Consider the following 24,776-nt stretch of genomic DNA (forward strand, 5'->3'; position numbering starts at 1 on the left):
GCCATACTCTGCCAGGGCGGCTCAAAATGTCCTGGCTAACAACCATCATTCAGTGTCTGAATGTGGGTTTTTTTTTTTTTGGAAGAACATTTAGGCTGTGAATTTTAAACAGGGAACGATTGTTTGAAGAAGAACTGATTTGAGATGGCTGGAGTGTCATATTAATAAACTGAAAGTTGAAATGGATTAGAAGTGTTGTGCTCTCCAGAGTCTTAATAAGAAACTTTATGCTGCCTTTTCAACATCTGATCATCTTTGTGCCCTGCCTATGAAAGGATAATGATGCTCTCTTTTTTCCCTTTATAACTCTGAAGTGAAAATGTGCATCCATCAGACCACTGCATCTGAAAACCTGTATAATCACTGTGAACCAGCTAGTCTCTCTAAGTGACATAACATGGTCTCTAGAAATGATATATCCTTCTTTGTTTCGCACTCTGTAGATGCTACTTTACACTTGGTGTGAGGTTATTTAAAGACTGGACCTGCAGTATCCTCGTGTGGCCACAGAGCAAACTACAACTCACAGTTTTCAAAGTCATTCTTCACAGCTCATTGTGGATTACACTACATGAAAATCACAGGTTGAATAATTCCATCATTGTCAATTATATCACAGGAATCAGGAATTTTATGTCAGTGTTTTTTTTTTTTCAAATACCACAAGTTGAAAAAACATTTGATATTTGAAGTTCATATATTGAGATTTATTGTGGCAACTACTCATGTAAATGCTTTATAATTGTTTAAACATTATTAACATTATTATTATTGTGCTATGAAGTCGATAGAAATTCTTCAGAAATAGAAATGTTGGCCAACTAGAAGCTAGCTTAGCTTTTGTTGCTTACACAGCACATAAATAGTTTAGTTTTTGTTTTCTATTCACTATAAATCTTATTGTAGTCAATAAGAGACGGAGAGTATGCTACACTGCTAGTAGGTCTGTGAAGCTTAACACAGAGCAAGTTTTTAGCTGAATGCTAATGCCATATAGCTAACAGGCATGCTAACAATCACAATGCTAACATGCTATTGTTTAGCAATAACTGTGTTTTCAATGTTAACGATTTTTTTTGCCTCAAAGAAAAAAAAAGTATTTTACATACATAACATTTCCTCCAGTCATATCATAAGATACCTTTTTCATCTTTGCCTGAGAGTGACCTTGAAAATTGTTGGATAGCCTTCAGATTAAACGGGTGTTTGATAGTGGAGAAGATAGTGGAACAGACATCAGGGAAGTGGTCTAATGAGCAGAAAAAGGAGTACAAAGTGAGGATGGATGAGGATGGTGGAGGTGTTTCTGTGATGGGCCTCAGATTAATGAGCACTGCTGTGTGTAATTAATCTATAGTAGGCAGCTGTCTGTTTATCTGTCTCAGGGTTGACAAGAAGATAACTGAGGGACGTCTAATTGATCACCTCTTTGTTTCTGTCTCCTCTCTTCTCTCCTCCTTTGGATCAGAAAGTTTCCTGACAGTGACAGGCTCACTTGGAAACTCCTGAAAAAGTAGATCATATAATTGATCACACTTGCAAAGACATTTTATCCATCTCTGTATTAAATCGATTTCTGCCGGCAATGTTTGTTACCAGCCTAAGTCTGCTACTGCTATGAGGGATGAAAAAAAAGAAGGGTGTCCAGACTTTACAGCACTTATATGCTTAAGGTTGGGGATTTGCTCCGACTGTATGTTTGTATTTCATTATGGCTCCACCACTAATCCATTTAGCTGGAAACCTTCCTTGGTTCCATGCGTTGGCCCCTGTGTGCTTCATGGACCCTGCAGCTTGTTCATGAGGCTCTGCCCGGCTGAGGTCAAAGGTGACTGGGTCATGGCAGTCTGAGCTGCCAGCTGGGTAGCCGTGGGGGTCGGCGGGATCGCGTCAGAGGAGAAAAAAACGTTACCACAAATAATCTCTGGCTTGTGTAAGGGGCTCCGCTGTCTCCCTCTAGCAGCATGATGTGCATAAACACACACAATGCATAAATTCATGATATTAAAACAGGCTTCATCAGGTTCTGTGTGGGTCTAACTATCAAACATCCTCACTTATTCTTTTAAATCAAGACCAATGTTCTGTTATCAAGCTGTGTCATTTGGATATTTTATTTGAATATTGGGAGGATATGCCTCTGACATTATAACAGCTAAGTTTCAATAGAAAATTCCAAGGGAAACATTAAAAGACTTAATTTACGTTAGGACAGAAGACATAAGGCCTGCCTAATTGCGCGATCCATATCGCTGTCAAAACTTTCCTTTTTCAGCCAGCAGCTCACTTGCCTGGAGGTTGTATTTGTTTCTCTTGTGACAGGTTTTTGAAACAATAAAAGCAGACAGCTGAAGGGGAGATAAATCCATCTGAAATAGGCTGCCAAATGCAGACTTGTACACATGGTCTGCATACTTAGTCTTCTCTCCCAGTAATCACTCTTACCACAAACACTAAATGTTGGGACAGCGTTTTAAAAAAGCTCTCCTCTTCCATATTGTGAAATAAAAAACAATATTGTATTTGTTGAACACTTTAATATGTTGAATCATACACTGCATAACCTAATGACATGTTGTGCATGACGTCACTACTGTCAGCGCACCAAGTTTCTTTATAGAAAGACTCTTTGGTATTTTTTCTAAAGATTTTTTACTGGGCCATTTTTAGTATAGTGAAGAGTGAAAGGAAGTATTGGGAGGAGAGAATGGGAAATGTAGAAAATGTTTGAGGGTCAGACTCAAATTCAGGACAGCCACAAAGACTGCACACTCCAACTGAAATCCTAAAAGAAAATTCTTTAAAGTTTCTCAAACCCTTAAATACTGTTGAAGTTGTTTTTCACAGCGAGGAGGTTCCTGGTTCAAATCCCCGTCGGATTGCATGTCCTCTCCGTGCATGCGTGGGTTCCCTCTGGGTACTCCCCCCTCCACAGTCCAAAGACATGCTTGTTAGGTTAATGGGTGACCCCTAATTGCCAGTAGGTGTGAGTGGGGCTGGTTGTGTGTCTCTGTATGTCAGCCCCGTCATTGGCTGGCGAACAGGGTGTACCCTGCCTCTCGCCCAATGACCCTGAACGGAAAAAGCAATAAAGGATAGGATGGAGGTCAAAGTTTGGGTCCGGTTTTAAGACAATTTCTTAGACTTTTGACTCAAATCAGCCCGTGTGTTGCTGTCCCCTAAGTGTAAAGCTAATTTAAATATAACTACATGTTTTTGATGTTTCATTGGAGCAAGGACGTCTTTATTCCTCTTTACCTTCTTCACCTTTTCGTAAAACGTACCTTTACATTGACAAAACACAAACATTTGATGTTCAATATTGTAATCATAATTATTCATTCAGCTTTCATAATAATGCAGAGCCGCATGCTCCTGTAGAGATGATGGGTATTAAACACACTAGCTAACAGGCAGCAGGATGGCCTGAGGAAACAGGTCAGCTCACAGCCTATTAATCATGGAAACGTTTCAAAATCCGCTCCTTGAATAATCCTGCTCATGTTTGCTTAGACCTTGTATGTAGTTAAATTAATAACATGTCAAGAAATCTGAGGAACTGTTCCGTGAAATACTAGATTTAGTAATACAGGTGGGTCAACCTGTCAGCCTGAGCACTGATCTGCGGTCACATTCACCTCGGTTTGAGGTCAGGAGTAGTCGTTGTAATTATAGGTTGAGAATGAAGATCTCACTTATTACCAGAAGATTCACTGTACTTCTCTTAATCAGTCGAACTAACATCCTCATCATTTTAATTCATGCTGATTTCACAGTGACTGTGCTGCATGAGAAGTTCAAAACCAAGTCAGACCAGCAGAGGGAAGCACAACACAACACTGTTTTGATTTTTCAAAACCAAATGTGTGTTCATGTTCAGCTTAATAAGTATTAAACAAACAAAGTATGTACAGTGTTTTGAGTAATGGTTGGTCAGATCTACCGTGCTCAGCTGTTTCAGTATAATAGTGAAATCTTTTCAAATATAAATGAAGCTGTGAGCAGCACCGAGCTTACCATCAAACTTCTGTCCATGTCAGGATGTGCTGCAGCAGGGTGTTCATTCTGGACACCAACTGATCTACAAGAACCTACATTTTTATGTGATTTGGACACTTCACTGTCACTTTGACTAAATGTTGTAATGATGTCATGTCAGATGAGAGTTGTATCAGTTTCCTAGAACACAGGAAGTTAATTTAATTTAATGAATATTAATTATTGAGCTGTGGAAAGGGGGTAGGATTAAATAAGTTTTATACTTCTTCCTACTCCTTTTCAGGCATATCAATTGAATATATGTAATTTGCTTTTTATTTTTATTTTTTGTGAAATAATTTGAACATTGTTTTTTTGTTTATTGTATTTTTGTGCTTTTCATTTTGTTTTGTATTTTTCATATGTTTCATTTTATTTGATATGTCTGAAATAAATTTAATCAATCAATCAATCATTACTACACATTAAAGCAACATTATGGAGGAATTTGGTTTGGTGCGCTTTGGCGGCAACCAAAGGTCTGCACTTTTGTAAAACACGCAAAGTGCTGTTACACTCCCCCCTCATAGACAACATGAATTTGTTGACAAGCAGAGTGTGACGAGGCAGGTGTTCTATCAAATAGTGCTACCCATCAAGATGTGCTACCCTGCGGCTCTGGGCAGACCAGGGAACATTATTAGATTGTAGAGATATACTTCCTCTAAACTCTTAAATAATTGTTTTTTGTTTCCTCTGAAATATTAAGAGAGTACCTAAACGTGCTCCCTATACTCTGATGATGCATATGGAGTGAGTAGTGAATTAATATAAAGTTATTTTGTTCTGGCAGCATTATTTGACAGGTGGTATGGATAGTCTCTGCTGTCGTTTTGCACTGTGGTAACATCGGCACAGACGTTGTGAAAGGCCAAAGAACCATGTTGACGGACAAGGTCCAATTTTTACTGTACTTTAGTTCGGCAAATTACTCTCCCTTTTTATTAGCTTCATTCATCTATCACCATCCTCCAGTTTCTTAGACTCAGCCATTGTATCAAACAGTACAAAGACGGCTAACTGGTTTCTTTTTAGCTGAAGGCTGGTGTGTGAACTAGTGGCGTCAAGCAGGACTGCCTGCTAAAGTTACTTGACTCTGAAAGCAGGCAACCAAAGAACTCTGTGGAAATGGGATAGACGCCATTCACCCTACAGTTAGATCCACTACCACTATTTCAAGGTGGAAAAGTAACATATTGTCGCTTTAAAGTCCCCCTATAGTCTCAATAAGTAACCTTTTCCCCAATAAAGCATCACCAAGGCCTTAAGTCAAATATGAGGGAGAAATAATTATGATGGGCCAGTGAGTTATTGGTTTGCTTCATTTGTTGACAACAAGAAAGATATTGATTAAAAAATAAGCATGGAACTTTTATATGTATTTCTTTTTCATTTCAAATGAGAATGTTATTAGATAGAGGGTCAAGTTTTCTCTGTGTACATGTTGGAAAGGAAACATTGTTCAAAACAAAAAGACAGTTTATTTTTATGACTACCATGTTGTATCCATAACACACCCTGATGACATTTACTTATTTACTCTTAATTTCATCAAAGTCGTTACATACCACCTCCCCATTACAAAGAGGAGTTCCATTTATCAATAATGAGTTTAAAAACATGATTTTGGATCTCTTGAGCTTGCTGCAGTGGTGAGATAGCTGAGGATGGGTAATGAGGTTAAACAGTGTAGCTGAAGTTGTCAATTCCTCTTACCTTTTTTTTTTATCCAGCAGAGGGAGCTAAAGGATAGGAACACTTTAATTGTGCTGCTTACCTGAATCATGAGAGATAATCTGTTTTAATCCATGTAATGTTTGCTGTAGATTTGCTGTGGATTCATGTCCTGTTGTAAGAGATAGGAGCCGGTGTCCTGTGCAGTGTCACATCAGAGAGAGGCTGAAATATAACAGTGACAAACACAGGACACATTTTCATCCATCTCTTATTAATGGATGTTACAGCATTTTTATCCTAAACCACTCTTTGTGCTTTGATGCTTTGTTAATCAATACTTTGGATCATGTTTGGTCCTTAAAGAGGCTTTCAGAGAGCAGTCGTGATTTCTCTCTTGGTCTGCCATTTTGACGGCTCGCTGATGTTATCTCTGTTAGACGGTTGTGAATAAGCTTCTGTTCACAAATCGGTCTCTGATGCAGAAGGATGCCACATTTTAGGAGAAACAGTAGTAGTTGAAGTGAGTGCTTAATACTTTTATGTGTGCGTGTGTTTGTGTGTGTGTGTGGTGTGTGTATAAACCACTCGTGCTTGAGCTCTGCAGGGAGAGTCGTGACGGAGAGATTTTCAGAGTAGTGATGGTCGCTGAGATGAAATAGAGTGTAGTTATGTGGATTGAGAGAGGGAAATATTTCTGTTGGGCTCATACATGAAAAAAAAATATAAAACTGAAGGTTAGCAGGTCTATTCGAGTCAGAAAACATTATTTTATTTTGGCAGGACTGAGAGTTAAGAGTGGCTGTGTTGAGTAGGTGATGTTCAGTTTGTTGTGTTTGTAGGTGTGTGTGTGTGTGTGTGGGGGGGGGGGGGCAGAGAGAGAGTTGGGGCGTGGTAGGTGATGAGCCCTCATGTGTGACTAAAGACTCGTAAAAAGGAGGAGCTTCACATCTGTCTCTGATGTTGTGTCTTTTGAATTCTGTCAAGTTTTTTCCGAATGTGTGTGTGCGTGTGACTAGTGAAAGGTAGTTCACACCCTTTGTGTTGACCCTGCAGATGCACGTTCACATATGTCCCCATCCAAAATATTTGCTAGACCAAAAGATGCACTATAAATAATGATCAATGAAGTGATTCATCGAGTATGAAACTCTGAGGACCGGTGTTTGAATAAAAGATGACACCTTTTGTTCTGGTAATTTGTTTTCTGCATTTTGTCTATTTTCTAACATTATACAGGCTCACATTCAATCATAATGATTATGAGGATAGAAAAAGAAAATCAAAAGATAAATTAATGATAAATATGTTAGGTTAGTAAATGTGATTTTGCTTTCTATTTTGGTCTTGAATGGGTCTATAGGTCCCTTCGTATATACTCTCTTTTAACTACAGTATATTTATAATTTTTTTTTGGCCTTTGCCTTAATTATTGTGCTTTCACACTTGCATAAAATTTCCTGAAAAACTCCTGAAGCTTTCAGTGTGAACTGCATGTGTGAACGCAAACAGCCACATTTTTCACTCAGACTTTACCTGGAGTTTCTCCTGGCAGCCCCCTCGTACTTCTTCTGCAGAAAGTCTGAGGTAGCTGTTATGAGAATACAGCAGGATATAATTAATGTTCCAACTGCAGGAACATTTTCATAGTTTTAGGAACTGTTGGAACCCTCCCCCTTTTTTATTGAGTCTACACCACAGGAACTATGAACTATTTTAGTACCTAGAACCCTGTTTAGAGGAACCTTTTTAGCTCCTGCTCCAAAGTAGGTACCGTGGCGGTGCAAATACAGACAGAAACAAATCACCATGATGTGCAGTTTTCAAGGAACTCCCTAGTAGATAGCTCCTCTTCAAAAAGTCTCCTGAACTTTGGAGAATTCACCTCCAGCGAGTGGTGACATTTATTACCTGCAATCGGTGCAAGACCAAAGATTGTCCCCACGTGTCAATGGTCAGTCCTCATCTCTAGATGGTCAGCTTTTCAATATGCCTTCTGGTTTTGCTGCTCTGAATAGCCATGAACTCTTTTCATTTGCAGAATTGACGACAACACGTCCTACAGACTTGTATGGAGGGACCATAACCAGGTCCTTAAAGTCAGCATTATTTTTCAAACCTAAATGGAGTGTACAGTTAAAACATTTAAATCAACTCTATCCCCTCATAAATGTGAAATCTTATGCCTTGAAGTGTGAAAAATAAGTTCAATTGGTTGCAGAACTCTCACGAAAAATGTCTCAAAACCAAAACCGGATGAAACAGGAGTGCAGAGAAGCCATGCTGCAGAGAAGCAAAGCCTTCTCCTCCTCCTCCTCCTCCTCCTCCTCCTCCTCCTACTACTTTCACATCGTTCTCGGTCTCTCAGTTGTCCCGGGACCCTGCTGGCCAGTGAAGCGCAGCCTCAAAACCAGGGTTCTAGTAAGGAGTCACAGGAAGGTCAAGCTCATTAATTATCTCTCTTTCTCTTCCTCCCTCCATCCTCCCATCACACCCTCCCTTCATTACCAGCAAGGTTAATCCCCCGTTATCTCCCAATGAGCCTCATTTTTCATGGCTCCCAGTCCACGACACCTCCTCACCCTCCCTCCCTCCCTCCCTCCCCCCAGCCTTTCTCTCGTCACCCTTTCTCCATCCCCTTTTCTGAGTTTCTTCTTCTGCTGCTAGTTTTGCATCAACCTTGTGCGTTCTTTATTATTCTTATTATTATTGCGGTTTCTTTCTTTTTATTTTCTCAGTGGCGTACCTCTGCTCTCCTCTACTCCAATCCCCCCCCCCCCCCCCGCTCTCTCCTGTGCTTACCTTGAACAGGCCGTAGTGAGTGGAGAGAGTAGATCTATTACAGCTTATCACTAAAGGACAGGCAAACGCTGCACGCTGGTGAAATATGGCTGCTGTCACAGACGCCGCCGAACACAGCTCTCGCACAGAGCTTGCCCAAAGCTGTAAGGACAGGGTGAAGAAGAGGGGAGCGAGGAGAGGGGGGGAGTATGGAAGCCAGTATCAGCCCCCTAATTCAAATTAATGGGAAGATTTTCCGGCCTGATGCTGAACGTTTGACAGTGATTTGGCACACAATTAACCTTGTCTCCCTCTCCCCTCTGCACCCTCTTCACCTCCTTGCTTTCATCCGCCTCTTTGTCTCCTCCCTCTCTCCCTCTACCCCCTGTACCTGTCACGCTCCCTGACATGCTCTTATTGATTATGAACCAAACTAGGGTGATGATGTTTTATTAGATAACTGACACTCCCTACTGTTGTACGCCAATTGAATTAGCTCTGAATCACCAGTGTCTATGTAGCGTAACATGATACGACTGTCCCTCACTTTAGGTTTCACAAAAAATCGTTCGCAAATTTATTTTTCAAAAGTAAATTGTAAATATGACAAAAGGATTAAAATATTTTGAAAAATTACTCGAGTATGAGACAAACGTTTTTGCACCACCAACACAACCACGCACAGCTAATGATAGCTAACTCGCAGGGGGGCAGCTGATGGTTCCTCTAGGTGTGGGGCTGCTCGCTAAAATGAACGTGGCCCACCCCCAACAAGGCTCAGAACATGATTGGTTATTGATCTTGTCAGTATATTCAGTGAGCAGATGCTGTTGTTTTCCGACCCAACAACATTTTTACACTTTATTTGATGATTTTGAAAGCTCCAGTGATGTACCTGAGCCTGTGGCACCTCTTACATCTTTGCTAATTTTGTTCTGTATATGTATAAGATGTGTTTTTTTGTTGTTGACAAAAAACTCATCCTGTTACCTTTTAACAGTCATTCATATTACTCACTGTGGACAGCAGCTTATATTTAAATAGGCTAATGTAAATATGTCCTCTACAGAGTTTATAGAACAATAAGGTCTTATCGTTAATCAAATATAAACTTCAGATACTGTAACATCACTGATCTTCCCTCAGAAATAAGTGTTATAGTATATCAATTTGTCACTCATTGTCTTATTTGCTTTTGTAGGTTATAGAGACGCTTCAACATCCTGTAGTCTGTTTAATAAAAAGCCTAAGAATCCTAACAGGAGTTTTAAATTATTTGTTTGGATTTGCTTTTTGGCATAAATTCTGCTTTCACCTTTTTGTTTAATTATTGTGATTGTCAGAAGAACGGGATGCATTTTTGCGTTGTTTAAATATGTCACCCTCACCTGCCCCGTACACTTGTTTTTTTTTACATTTTTTACAGTATGTTTCCATGTTTAGAAGGGGCCTTCAAAACTAGTTTAAATCCCTAGCCTCCAAACCTCTTGTTACTTTGTTGTTTTAAAAAGTGACCCTTTAGAAAAAGAAATTTAATAGACCTGGTTCAGAGGGGAATATTTCTTATCACTAAAGCATCAGTTGGAAGTAGTTGCAGCTAGTGGTGTGCGATATAACGATCTTAGATCGTGAAGGATTTGAACGTGCTGACGATCTGCCAAAGCAGGGAGATCGTAGAACCAGGCATATGTCTTTATTCTATCATGCTGCAGTTTATGCTCCGACACAGACGCGTCTCCCCCCGCAGCGGAGAAAACGAAACATTAGTCCGCTAAAAGGACTCCTTCTCGGTTATATGCAACTGTTCTGATATTTTTCCAAACCGACACGATGTGAGGAACAGTGAACTTACCTGCACAGTTTTCACAGTTAAGTTTATATCTCGGATAGCGACACAAGAAACCGTTTAACGAGCTGGAGAGACGTTCACAGTCTGCAGAGAGACAGACAGAGCAGAGCTCAGACAGACAGTGATGGGAGATATAACCCCGGTGTTTAAAATTTTGCTGTCGGTGTTTTCTGCTCTCTCTCGTTTTTTAAAGTTACTATCATCCTCTCCACCCGAAGCTCACCTGTTGTGATAACTGAACCTATAGAGATTACACTAAACGACGTTACACGTTGTGTGCAGCAGGCAGGTGAGAGTGAGTAACCATGGTGACTGTCTGTCTATCAATCAACGCCGTCAAGCCCCCTCAATGAATTAAACTCTTCTTTCAGTAAAACTTACTTTAATCATGTGCCACAGAATGAACACATTCTGTATTATGTTTGATTATATATAAAGAAAACTAAAGTGAGTCCAATGATGTCATAAAAATTAACATAAACAAAGGCTGCAGAGCCTGTATGACGCTACAGCTGTAGGAACTCTGCAGGGCTAAATAGAAAACAGAAAAACAATAACTTGAAGTTTACATGTTTTTAAAAGAACGCATCTCTGCGTGAAAATGTTCCTGATGAACACAAAAAGAGAACACATAACTAAATCATAATTTCAAAGTGGTGCAGAAAACCTTAAAATTTTAAATATTGATCAAATCGAGGGAAAGATGTTTCTGGTGATAAAAATGTTCTGAGTGGGAGACCTCCAGGCGCTCTATAAAGACGTTTTTCAAATAGATTAAACTTGTCAGCACAGTTTGTGTGCATTTAAAAACATTATACAGGGAAAACGGTTTGGTAGAACTGGTCAGTAACTTACAAATTAGTCTGAAGATTAGTATGAAAAAAATCGTGATAAAATCATGATCTTGCAAAAAAAAAATTGTGATATGATATTTTTTCCATATCGCCCTTTAGTTGCAGCAGTGTAATATTTACAAAAAAAATGTAGCCTCAAACACAAAAAGCAGACTCCTGTGGTTTTGTTCACGAATGTATGACTTGTAATCTTTTATGTCAGCCTGAGCCTGCTCTGTGCACTGCAACATCTGTCCAGAGCGTGATGGATTTCCACTCACCGACTTGTTTAAAAGACCATCCATCCTGCAGCCTATATCCTCTCAGCAAGACTTTACTCACTGCTTTTATAGGCCATTTCACCTTGGGTTCCAGGTCACAGCATCAAACAGCCTATAAGTTTGAAACAGAGGAGAGCAACTGGAGTGCTCAAGAGGGAGAGGGGAGGAGTACCCACCGAGTAACAAAATGGAAGGAGTAAATGATGTGTGAAAGTATCAGCCTTAGTAATAGTAAAGGCTCGTGCAGAGCTTTCATTTTAATTTGGATTCAATCATTTATGCTACTTAAAAAAGGAAAAATGTAAAGGTAGAAGAAATAAAATCAGTTGCATAGAGTTACAATGCTTACATGCTGATTTAAGTGAATATTATGTTTAACAAGGTTTGGTTGCATTGATCAAAGAGATTATGTCATTATTTGGAGTCGAAGAACAAAAAATATGAGATTTTAATATCTAGTTAGGAAATTTGTTAAAAACTTAACAGAAATAAAAGATCACCATATCCCACTTAACCACAAATGTCAACATCAGTAAAGAAGACCTTTTTTTTTACCTCGTACGACTGGTGAGAATTTTCTGTTGAAAATGACTGAGCAAAATATCATAATCATTCATTCTGTAATTCAGATGTTTCATTCCTGACCGAAGTGGTCAAACAACAGTCCAATACTGTGATCCCTGATGCCACAACATCAGCCTCTTACTGACGGCTGTAAATGCTATTCAGGTTTGAAATTAATGCGTTAATCCAAATCAGCAATATAATCTTGTGCCATTTAGTCCTTATCGGCTTCCGCAGTTAATCTGACGCAGCTTCTTCCTGCTCCCGCAGTGATGGAAAATAACAACACCACTGTGGCTCATTTCACTTAAAAATAAAAAAAAACTTCAAGACAGCTCAGTTGACCAGTTCAAATATGCACCTTGTGTCACACGTTATTAAACTATCATCGAAGTACTTGGGTTTGAGCTTCAACCTACAAGCTGAACATACAGATACAGCTAGTCATGGGTCCCCAGGTTGGCATGTTGTGACCAGTTATATCTCGGTGTCGCTACAGTCTCGGTGTACAAAAGTTTCAACGCGTACAGGACCGGTATAAAACAGAGAAAGTAACTAAACTGGAACTTAAACTGCAAATGATGTCGCATTAACCAGGGATCATTGGATGTTGGTGAGTCATTTTTTATACGCACTCCTGCATATTTCTTTGTGTAACAGTATTAAAAGGAACACAGAATTAGCTGCTAGAAGCTGTCTCCTACCTCTATGTCAAGGTTTGAGACCACACTGGCATATGATCATAAAGTACATTTCATTACCTTGATTCACGAATCAAGACACTGGTAACAAATGATTTCTAATGTTAATATGGACTACAAGTATTTGTTATTGAATGCAAGACAATCACATTTTAAACAGCTTTTAAAAGCTATTCATTGCGATTGTGAACCTTTGAAATTCTAACGATTATTTGCCATTTTTAAAATTCATCTTTTGGCAGCCCTAGTTTGACCTGTAGTACTTTAAGTCAACATCGCTCTTACATTTCCTGTTATAATGGAACAAAAAGAAGTTAACCTATTTTTATAAAAATTAATAATACTAGAGCCTGAGTCGGGATGAGATTAGTGCAGTGTCTTGTTTTGACAGTTTGCAGGTCGGTAAGTGAAGGAGTCGTGATGTTGTCTGTGTCAGCACAATGTTTCTGAGAGATGATGATTATCTGTTTTTCTGAGACTCAGCTTCAGCACATGTGACACGGACAAACTACAGCAGAGACTAGTATGACATGACAGTGACGGACAGCGAGGCGTGAGCGCTGTCTCACAGCGTCAAAGAACCTGCTGATGTGACAGTGGGACCTGAGAGTACGGTCCAGCAAACACCTCAAGAGGTGGACAAGAATGTCATGTTAATGATAGAGTGGGTACAATGTTACAAAGAAAAATCAACATGAGACTTATTTAAGTGGAAATAGAAAGGATTTGTGTTGGGGGGGTTCGTCTGCTTTTCTAATTTTAGGAACATGAATTTGATTCTCAGAAATATTTTGACACAATCAGCAAACACAACTTCTCTTTGAAACTTTCTGAAGAACAAATTTAATAAAAAAACTCAGAAAAATATATTTGTGTCCCGATGACTCTTACTCTGAAGAAGGAATGCTGGGAATTGGGTAACAATTACTGTAGCTGATTTAGCCTTTATTCTACTTTGTTATTCCTAAAGCTTTAACAAAAATCTCATATTTCTTGATTTCATTATAAATACAATTCTTAGGATTGAGGGACTTTTAGGGGCATGTGAAAACCATGCGTTAGCCTCCACATTTTTGTAGACAGGGAGCCCATAAGAAAGGTGCTAATACTCAAAATGACTAAAATATGTTGGAGCAAGCAAGTAAATCACGATTGAATCAAATAGAGGACTGAAAAGTGTTGTAATCGCATGCAAGGATTTATAGAACAGCTGGGGTTGTGTAAAATATTACAAAAAACACCTACAAGATCGTGACTGTATGGATTTGATACTTGAGGTACATAGAGGCTTGAAAGAACCACTGAGTTACCGTGAGATGACCAAAAATAAAATTGAGCAGTTTAGCTCAATCACAAAATCTCTCCGATTATGTAAGAGTTTGAAATCCTCCTCTCAGCAGTCACGCAACATGTGTCTATTGTTGTAATGCAGTGTTTCCTGAAATGTCCAAGTGGCAGAGGGACAGGTGGATAAAAGAAGCGTGTATGGCTTTTTTCATAACGTATCACGATTTTTACTGTACGGAGGTGGCGATCCTCACAGTCAACCCCACAAATACAGCATATGTACGGTTCAGTGCTGTAGCACCAGTTCCAAATGACTCACGACACATCCGTGAAAAGGGCTTAACACAAGGTAGGAGGGGATCAGCAGCACCCAAATGTTTAAGCTGTCTTTGCTTTGAAGCAGATGTGAGCGTGTGTGTGTTCACTTTCTCTCTCTATCTCTCTCACTCTCTCTCTCTCTCTCTCTCTCTCTCTCTCTCTCTGTCTTTTTGTGTGCAAAGCGTGTGCTGGTGTGCTCAAGCACCTCACGAGCGCTGTGCCGAACGTCACGACTATTAATGCATCCTGATCAGCCCACTGAAAATGAAGCTAATCTGTTGCGAGGGAAATGGGGCAGGAATTAGTTCTTTCAATCCACCACTGGTTTCCTTTTAGCATCTGAGGAAACTCACCATTTATCTCCATGCATTTTGTAGCTGCATCCAATCCCACAACACATAGTGGTTGTGCGGCCTGCCGTTCTGTCAGATGACCAACATCTGTATTCATTTATTCCAAGTGATGATTGATGTCATACTTGTCACAAAGCCCTGATACACATGAATTGAAATTCCAGCCTGGAATTTGATGTATTTTATCTTAAAAGATTAACTTTGATGAAACAGGAATTTCAATTCATTTCATTCAGTTTTCAGGCAGGAATGATTCAACTGAAATTGAATGTACTGTAACTGAGCGTATCAGGGCTGTCTCCGTCAAACTCTCAGGCTCAGAACACTCTTGTATATTAAGTGTAATTGTGTTTCTTGTTGCCACAGACGATCGTTCGAGGGAACCGGCCTCCCAAAGACGCGTCTATCAACGGCCTGCTGGAGGAGTTTGACAACATCTCAGTGACGCGCTCCAACTCCCTGCGTAAAGAGAGCCCACCAGGCCCCCATCAAGCAGGAACCAGCTCCAAACCCTCCATCAGCGGTCATCCGAACGCCCCAGAGGAGAATGGATTCAACCACTACTACTCTCGCTACTCCTGTGACCTCGACAGCTCCAGCAGGGACTTCTCTCTCGATCCCAGCAGGCCCAACTTCTCCATGGATGGGGAGTGGGCTGTTGGGAGGCATTATCGGTTCACCAAGCAGAATGGTCACTCACACACCATCCGCAGCCCCTTCTACCCGGACGCCATGCCCCAAAAATCAGACTATGGCAAGCTTCCCCCAGACTACCACACCTACCTGGAGAGCAAAGGACGCTCAGCAGACGAGGTGGCCTCCACGGTGGGGAGCGGGGTGGGCTCCAGCGGCTACTACCGGGCTTCTGTGGGTGGCTCGTCCAGTCAGGACTACAGGGACACTTCGGTAGGAACGCCTTCTCGAGCCTCGCTTCACAGCGAGCAGATTAACTACCCGGACAGTGAGTGGAGCTACGGCGGCTTGGGAGAATACGACAAGCGGCCCAAGAGTTCTTATGTGACGCAGACCAGCCCCACGCCAGCTATCAGGCAGAGGTCTCGGTCAGGTTCTGGACTGCAGGAGCCAAATGTTCCCTACGCCGCCAGCGGGGCATTCAAGAACCCCCCACAGGCCCATCCGTACAGCTCCTACACCTACCCCCGCCTGTCGGAGAGTCTTGGTAACTCACAGACCTTAACCAAGGTAACTACACCAAACACAAAAACAATGTATATATACTATTTGTGGTATAAATCAATAAATCTAACTTTTTCATGTAATTATTTTAATCAGCAGGGGATATATGAGCTAAGACTTCAATGTCTGATCAGAAAATATTTTCAATTACAGAACACCACCCATGTTCAGAGAATAAAGGTTTAAGCCAACATTTAGTCCCTCTCCCCCTGCAGTCTCTTTCAAATGTTCAGCCCTTTACCTATTTCTCTTTCTCATCATGTTTCTCTTTCCTGCTCTTTCCTTTTTTTTGTCCTCCTGCCTGATAGACAGTGTCAGCAGTTAATCTACTCTTACCTAGAGAAGGCAGTAGCTGCCACATACTGAATCAGTCCTCTTCAGCAGCCACTTTCTCTGCGCACAAATCAATTAAGGCTCATGCTGACCATCGATCAGGAAGCTCTGAATTACAGAGAGTTATAGAGTCAAGACAAGAGTCCTTTCTGCAGTTTCTTAAGCGCGCTAATGAAGTTTCACCCTCATTACGCCTTTGTGTCCCAATGTGTGAATTCACATTGCATTATAGCATTGTGGGAGCATAACAGGCAGGGTGTGTTCATGTACACACACTCTTAGACATGAACACATATAGCACTGTTTAGCCTTGCCAGCTCCAACGTTACATTTCACCACCTTCTTCCCCGTTCCGTCTCTGGAAGTACCTCCAATGGCAGATCAGAGGCAGAATGACTTTGCCCCCACTATTCTCCTTCCGTGCGTTACACATTGCAGGCGAAACCTAAAAAGACTACATAGAGCTTTACAGAAATGTCTTGTCATGTCAATTGTAAACTTTAAAGAGTACTTCACAAGAGAATACCGATTTAGCTAGATTTGGTTTCAGGAGTAAAATGTTCAAAGTGTATCTTTCTGAAAAAAGGATATTAATGATAAGAATAGTGGCATTAGCTGTAGTAAGAAAAGGCTTACCTCTTCAAATATCTCTAAGACAACAAATGATTTCTTACTCATAATGTAAACCTTAGGATAACAATTCATACTGTATTTTCTTCTATACACTATATAGAACAGATTTTTTTCATACAATTTCTTGAGGAGTCCAATAATGAAATTATATATTTTTTAAGTTGATATAAATGCAACTTATGGTGTAAGTTGGACCTGTTACATCTTAATGAATTTAATTTAATTACTTTAAAGTCATGTTATATCAGACTGTGTGATATACGCAAATATACCACCAATGTGTTTTTTAAATTATATAATATTGCATTCTATCTAAACTTGCCATTTACACCCCTAGCATCCTTAAACTGCACACAACTACAATTCTTCTGATTCATTTCTACTGTACAATTTTGCTGACAAAACAACATGACTCAGGATCAGAGTGTCTTTGTTGTTATTGAAAGCTTTGCATAGAACACATTTTGAGTCCAACTGGTTCAAAAGACAAATTCTGTGTTTGAATCAATTGTTGATATAAAATTTCTACATGTGTTGACATTTATACCATCTTTCAAAGCTTCCCATTGTGTACAACACACCCTCACTGTAAGTGTGTTGGCACTTGCAGAGGTTGATGCAGCCTGTGATCTGCTCCAATGGAGCAGCTGGAAAGGCTGAGATACTCCAGAGATTCCTTCACACAGAGACTCAGACTGACAAGGTGACCCGTGCGTTATTGCTGTGTAATGTAGCCATATGTTTCCAGTATAGGTTCCCCCCTGCTGAGTCTTTTAAACCAATATTATTAAACAGAACTGCAGTGGCTACAGACGAAGATGTTTGAATAGGTTATAAAGTAGTAGGGGGCAAAATATTGTGGGGTAACACACAGAGAGGGTGGTCCTTTTAAAACATGTTCTTCATTTTATTTCTTTATATATTCTTTGTATCATTCTTTCTGTGCCCCATTAGGCTCATTATACAGGTGAGCATGCTACGATCACAGCCCTGCACCATCCCCCATCTTTGAGTCCAGTTGCTGAGAGGAAAACTGGGTTTGCTGATGTAGATCCCAGGGTGCCTTGATGAAAAACCATTTAACCTGCATGCTTCAGTAAATAGCCACTCGTAGAGAGAAATGCCATGGAGAGTGCAAGAGAAGCAGGACTGAAAATGATGCAGGAGAAGGTCATTTTTTTCATACATTTTCTGCTAAGTTTTGCTTTATGAGGCACATTTGCCTCCTGATTGTGCAGTTTGTTCAGGGATGTCAAGATTTAAGACTCGAAAACGCTTGTCTATACACCCAAATAGCTGACAAATGCTAAAAGATATGAACTCCAATAGACTTTCTGAGGTGTATTTTTACTAGTTATTGTTCTGCAAAATCTTGAATTAAATATAGGCCATTGTGAAAAGCCGGCTCAGGAATAAAAACACCCTAATTTGTTTTGTGATGTTTGTAGATTTAGTTGCAGTGGTGAGAAAAAAAGGGAAACAAGGAGTCATCCGGCAGCTTAAGAATAACTATTCTTCTCGGCTCATGGACCTTGTAACAAACCCACCCCTCTCTCTCTCCACTCTCTTTCTCTGCCTTTTCTTCTCTCTCCCTCATTCAGCCCACTCACACCGCTGAAGTAAATCCTTCTTTCTCCCTGCTGTTGTTTGGAGCCGATGGGGATGTAACAGTAGACCGCATGGAGACTTGGCCACACACACACACAAATACACTCCCTCCCTCTCTCTCTGTTTTGTGGCATTGCGAGCTCAGTGCCGCAGCTCTCGGTGACAAATTGATGTTGCGGCACTTTCCCTTTCTGCAGCCTTAGCATAAAAGCGGCCGAACGATGTTCCACCACGGAATTCAATTTCACAGTTGAGTTAGGTTGTTGATTACCCTGCCAAACTCAGATTAATGCGCGTTTAACCAACATGGATCAGGAGACCCTTGGCTGACAGCCAGCCAGCAGTGCTGGCCAGTGATAGGGGGGGCTCAAGACGGGGCTGTCCCAGCAGCCAGGCATCCCCCCCCCCCACCTCTACTTCCTCCCTCCTTCCTACACCTGCCTGAGAGTGATTGATTAAAAGAGTTCACACCATGTAATTATACACCATCCCAACACATCAGGGCTCCTCCTCCTGCCCTGTGCCGAGTGTGTGTGTGTGTGTGTGTGTGTGTGTGTGTGTGTGTGTGTGTGTGTGTGTGTGTGTGTGTGTGTGTGTGTGTGTGTGTGTGTGTGTGTGTGTGTGTGTGTGTGTGTGTGTGTGTGTGTGTGTGTGTGTGTGTGTGTGTGTGTGTGTGTGTGTGTGTAAACTGATCAGCACTGTGAGAGACACAAATAATTGCAAAGTGAAAAGGAAGAAAAACAAAATGCTGGTTAAAGATCATCATGGGAAGATGTAGCAGGGGTAATTTAATTTAATCCTTTTCTGTCAGTGTACTTTATTTTTATTTTTGTAAAGTTTGCACTGGACTACTGATGTTAAGCCATTACACCATCTTTTTTTTCATTTTTAGATGTTTGTATGACAACACTACATTTTCTCTCACATAACACACTCCATTTATATGCACGCTTAGTCCTGTCATTCGTCTGCTAATATTAATACGACATTAACTGAACATATATAAAAAACATTTTAAAAAAGGTTAAAAATGAATAAATATAAAACAGGATAACAACAAAATAATTCACAAATATCCTTTTACCCCTCCCTTCTCCCCAGGACGTTCCTTTCTTCCATTTCAAAAGAGGATATCGGTATTATTTAGTTATCAGTTTGCTTCTACAGTGTAGTAAAATACATCTTAGTCCTCACACCCAGTGAGGATAGAGGTCCTTTCCTATATTCATTAAACCTTGAACCTATTAACCCAATGCAAAGCATCCATCCATGCATGGTTTAACTTGACCCATCGACAGCCTGGTGTTAATTAGTACGCTTGAAGGGTTCAGAAAGGTTGTTTTGATTTATTATTCTGACAGATATGTAAAAACACCAATGTAAAAAAAATAATGTTTTTGTATAGCATTGGTGCAACATAGCTTGGCCTTTTTGAACTTTGTGATTTTTAATGTGTTTTTCTTTTTACACATAACATGACAAAGACAAGGGAAAACCAAAGTTTAGTTTTTAACCAACGTCCTCTTTTTGATTAGCTGTGATTTTTATTTTATTTTGCTCAACAGAAGATGTTTCATTTTTAACAGCTCATGGTACAAAAATGGTGTCTAAAAAATACTTAGTTCATATTTTCCTGAATGTGTGTGTATGTCTGTGTGTGTGTATGAGTGTAAACCTGGACTATTATGAGTCAGACCAGTTCTGCTGAGTCATGCAACTGAGCTTAATAGGTCTTTTAATACAGTCTCACTGTGTGTGTGTGTGTGTGTGTGTGTGTGTGTGTGTGTGTGTGTGTGTGTGTGTGTGTGTGTGTGTGTGTGTGTGTGTGTGTGTGTGTGTGTGTGTGTGTGTGTGTGTGTGTGTGTGTGTGTGTGTGTGTCAGAATTGTCCTCATGCACTGCTTTTAAAGACTCTTAAGGAAGAGGTGTGTCCTAGATCTGGATTCTCCCTGTGCTCCTGGTTGATGAATGGAGTAGCTGTGGAGCATTGTGGGGGGGTAATGATAATATATGGTCCCTGTTCTCTGGACTAAAGTCCTCTGTTAGGTCTGTCACAGGCTAATGTACCTGCAGACATACCTGGAAGTAGAGCTGGCATTTTACTAATGACAGTTTATGTGGTCATGCATTGAAGCTGATGAGGCCAACACAGGAAAATCCTTTAGTCACACATGAACACCATGCCATGCATATCATGATCAATCAATAAAAGCATTGTTGTTTTGCTCTGTTCTCCAGGGCGACTATGAGCGTCCGTTACGTGATGGCAGCCCTCAGGTTACGGGCGGTGAAACCTACCCCAGAGGGCCTCTTAAGCAGACTCTGAGTCACCCCAAGCCGCCTGGTTACCCCCCAGCACACCTGCCCTACCCTCCTGTGTTTCACCATTACAAACCTTCACCGTACCACCATCCCCCCTCTCAGCCCAGCCCGCCGTACACCCCTCAGGTACAGTATGATCACGCATAAAATCGATGACCAGACCAACATTTGAGACATGATCCTGTATGGCTTTTTACAACTGATACAGATTCATTCTGATTTTAAATGGAATTTTATTTTAAATTAATGACAATTGCCTCACTCCGTTTCTGTATGTGTCGGTTTGAAACACAGGGGGCCTACTCACAGCCTTCATCACCCTACATACCCCCGGGGGCATACCCGCCTCCTTCCTGGGGGTCCAGCTCTGACACTCAACCTTCCAGAGTCTCCCATGAGCAGTTCAGAGCCGCACTTCAACTAGTCGTAAACCCAGGTGAGAAATGAACATCACACATTGAAACTGACATGCCAGATTAAAAAAAATATATATCCCAGGGTTGCTTTAAAAATTGTGCTGTGATTGTGCTTGCATACAGGTGACCCTCGAGAATACCTGGACAGCTTTATTAAAATTGGGGAAGGCTCCACGGGTATCGTGTGCATCGCAAGCGAGAAACACAGCGGCAAGCAGGTGGCCGTGAAGAAGATGGACCTGAGGAAACAGCAGAGGAGAGAGCTGCTCTTTAATGAGGTGTGAAGCCTGACAGAGATGGGACAAACTGCAGTACACTTAACTCAGGCATGCTCACATATACAGCAGTGAAGTTTTACATTGACTAACATTCCTGATTGTTTTTAGTTACTACAACAGCACATTTTGCGTGGATTGGCTTTTGTATATTTGCATTGCAGAATGCAAATATACAAAAATATACTGTAGGTCAATTTGACCCAAACAAATTCAGTCACATTAGTCATCGATTGTTCATAGCTTAAAAAGGCAGCAAAAAGGAATGAAGCTGGTTTAAATAACATCATTAAACATGACTCATTTTGTGCCACAAAGATAAAAATAAATCTCACGATCCCACAGCAGAACACAAACAGGCTTATTGATTAAAAAAAACACACAAATTAAATTGCTTCTTTTCACTGACATATATCCATATACATTGCAATTAAACCACAGCACGTTTTTACATCTGTAATTGCATTTATTTCCTAAGTAGCATTCACACTGAAAACCCGAGGCAAAACATTTATACGGAGCATTTTCTATTCTTAGTACGCTAAATATTGAAAAATGAGCTCTGTGTCATTTTCACTGCCACTGAAATGAATCACATGTGAAGACAAACTTCCTGATTGCTTGTTTGCTTAAAAAAATATTGAATTAAGTAAAGGTCGACCCCTGGATTTCTTTTATTTAGCATTATTGCATGTTCTATTTTTGGATGTGTGTGTGTGTGTGTGTGTGTGTGTGTGTGTGTGTGTGTGTGTGTGTGTGTGTGTGTGTGTGTGTGTGTGTGTGTGTGTGTGTGTGTGTGTGTGTGTGTGTGTGTGTGTGTGTTTGTAGGAGAGTGAGATAAGGAATGCATTGATGTGTGTCAGTGTGTGTACAGTGAACACAGATGTGAAGCAGTGGGTGTTCAGTTGGGAACTAATTTGCTTTGTGTAATCCCATTAATCCCTGAATTCAACCTTTTTATAGTTCAGCCTCCAGAACACGTTCATATACGTTGAGTTGATGAAGTAATTGAAATTCACTAACAAATGGAATGAAAAATCTACTATGTTAAATAGTAGATTTCTGATGAGAATACACTTTTTTTTACAAATATATCATTGAGAGGCTAAGGTTTTGTTAGCTCTCTATCAGTTATCATTCCAATCAAGCACCTAATATCCATAGAAACTGATACATGAGCAGTCATTCTACTCCTTATGTGTGTTTTAGGTGGTGATCATGAGGGACTACCATCATGAGAATGTCGTTGACATGTACAACAGCTACCTGGTGGGAGACGAGTTGTGGGTTGTCATGGAGTTTCTGGAGGGCGGGGCTCTCACAGACATCGTGACTCACACCAGGTAACCTCTCCTCCTGAACATAGAAAAAAAAGTGCCAAGGACTTTCTGTGTTAAAAACAAAAAAATAGCCTGAAGTCAGTGTGCAACGTGACCTTATAATAACTTTTTTTTAGAAATTGACCCGCATGAAGGTGCATGAAGAAACACAAGAGAGATGAAAGTGCTGTACATGCAAGATAACATGTTGCCAGTTAAATCAGGAAGATGATGACCAATGACTGAAGCTGTAATAAAAAGCAGTTCGGAAGATAAGACATGCAAATGCTGAAGAGAAGACCAGCACAAAAAAACAAACAAACAAACGGAGCTTGAAAAATAAAACGTAACTGATTATTATGCAGTTGTTATGAAAGATAACTGGGAGAACGACCTTTAGAGATATAGAACTAGTTACTAATTTAATAAATAGTTCTTTACATTTTGGACAATAGACGTATCTGTAATGTTGCTGAGATATGTATAGTGAGATAAATTCCACCTGTCCTTTAAATATGAAGCTGCTGCCAGGAGACTTTGATTTTTAGCCTAGAGTAAAGTCTTGAAAGAGAAGAAAAGGCTTGCCTTACTCCCAAAAACAACAAAATCAACCTACCATCAAGTTTAAAACTTAAAATCTGTGAGCTTGAGATGTATGGTTGGGTGGCTCATGTAAGCTAAGCCAAGTTAAAAGAATACCGTCTTTAACTTCATATAAGTTTGATTTTTTTATTAAAGCTTTTTTACGAAAACCATTAAGTACATTCCCCAGAATAACATACTATGGTGGTGGTGGCAGCATACTATGGTGAAGGAGCTGACAGGAGATGGGTTTAAAAAGTGTGTGGAAAAAGATGTGCTTTATAATCATGAGGTTATTACATTTTGCCTGCACATCAGAAACTTCCCAACGACACGATTTCACAAGAGGAGCAGCAGAAAGAAGCAGATGGGCTGTAATCCACTCCACTGTTTGATAGTTTGAGGATTATTGTTCTCAAACTTTTCACTAATTGCTTCTTCGTTGGCGAGTCGTGTTTTTCTGAGCTGCTGCCTCATTGTTTTAAGCTTACTTTGTGCTTGGTGTTTAATTACAGTCATTTGCGTGGAGTGTCAGCATTAGCGCTGCGCAGTGTTGGATGCTAATAACACGCTTTGGTGAGACTGAGCACCGCTGCTACCATCAAGTACTTTGAACCATCTCCCACACAGATGTTGGCCTGTTTGTGTGTTCTGTGTTTGCGTGTCTGTGTGAGACGGACAGTTTCAGTATACATGATGGAAATTTCACCAAAGAGGAAATTATAGGGCATTACATTTTCTCTTTAAAACTCATCCTTTACTCTTTTTCACAAGTTTGTTTGAATTTTAAATGAAGGTAAAATAAAAGTTTTAGATTTTAAAATCATAAGCTAGATCATTTAAACCTCTCAGTTTTATTATAGGATTCATATTTATCCATCATGATAATGTCACAAATATGGCAGCTAGTTTTTTCTCTGTATTTCAGCTGAATTTGTCCAGGTGTAACCTTTGCGCTATTTCTGTTGAGCCTTTTGTTGTGGAAATAACTGCTGCCTGCCTCACAAGCCTCATCAGGTTTGTGGGGGTTGATGGCAGTACACACACACCCACATGCACACAAGGAACTACATGAACACACACACACACAGAGCGTCCACAGCGGTAGAGTGGGCGTCTGTGTACCTTAACTATTTCTATCACGTTCAATTTTCAATTATACTCCAGAGATTGTTAATGAGCTGCACTTCACAGGGATTTTATTCAATGTAAGTGCAAAAGCAGATGTATCTGTGCTCGCTGGCGTGTGTGTGTGTGTTTGTGTGCGTAGGTGCGTGTGTAATTCTCCTCCCCTTGGCAACCTTTTCAGGCTTATTAAAATTGTTTTTCACTTTGTGTTTGAAACAATTTTCTATTTCAGTGATCCTGTTTTCCTTTTAAAAGTGTGTTCATTAGTGTGTATTTGAGAGAGCG

General features: G+C 40.3%; 1 protein-coding gene across 6 annotated transcripts in view; it reads left to right on the forward strand.

Annotated features, from left to right (window-relative positions):
• pak5 (p21 protein (Cdc42/Rac)-activated kinase 5) overlaps positions 1–24,776 on the forward strand; it is a 76,213-nt gene that overhangs the window by 45,890 nt on the left and 5,547 nt on the right. For 4 of the 6 annotated variants that reach the window (XM_065963438.1, XM_065963436.1, XM_065963437.1 and 1 more), the window contains 6 exons: positions 15,046–15,882; positions 17,453–17,545; positions 20,688–20,897; positions 21,066–21,207; positions 21,311–21,465; positions 22,672–22,805. In XM_065963438.1, coding sequence (XP_065819510.1) covers positions 15,046–15,882; positions 17,453–17,545; positions 20,688–20,897; positions 21,066–21,207; positions 21,311–21,465; positions 22,672–22,805 — 1,571 coding nt within the window. The remainder of the gene's footprint in view (positions 1–15,045; positions 15,883–17,452; positions 17,546–20,687; positions 20,898–21,065; positions 21,208–21,310; positions 21,466–22,671; positions 22,806–24,776) is intronic. The other 2 variants (XM_020632407.2, XM_020632408.2) reach the window with 1 other exon arrangement.

Source organism: Labrus bergylta, chromosome 15, assembly GCF_963930695.1.
Source record: "Labrus bergylta chromosome 15, fLabBer1.1, whole genome shotgun sequence".
In the NCBI taxonomy this organism is placed as follows: Eukaryota; Metazoa; Chordata; class Actinopteri; order Labriformes; family Labridae; genus Labrus; species Labrus bergylta.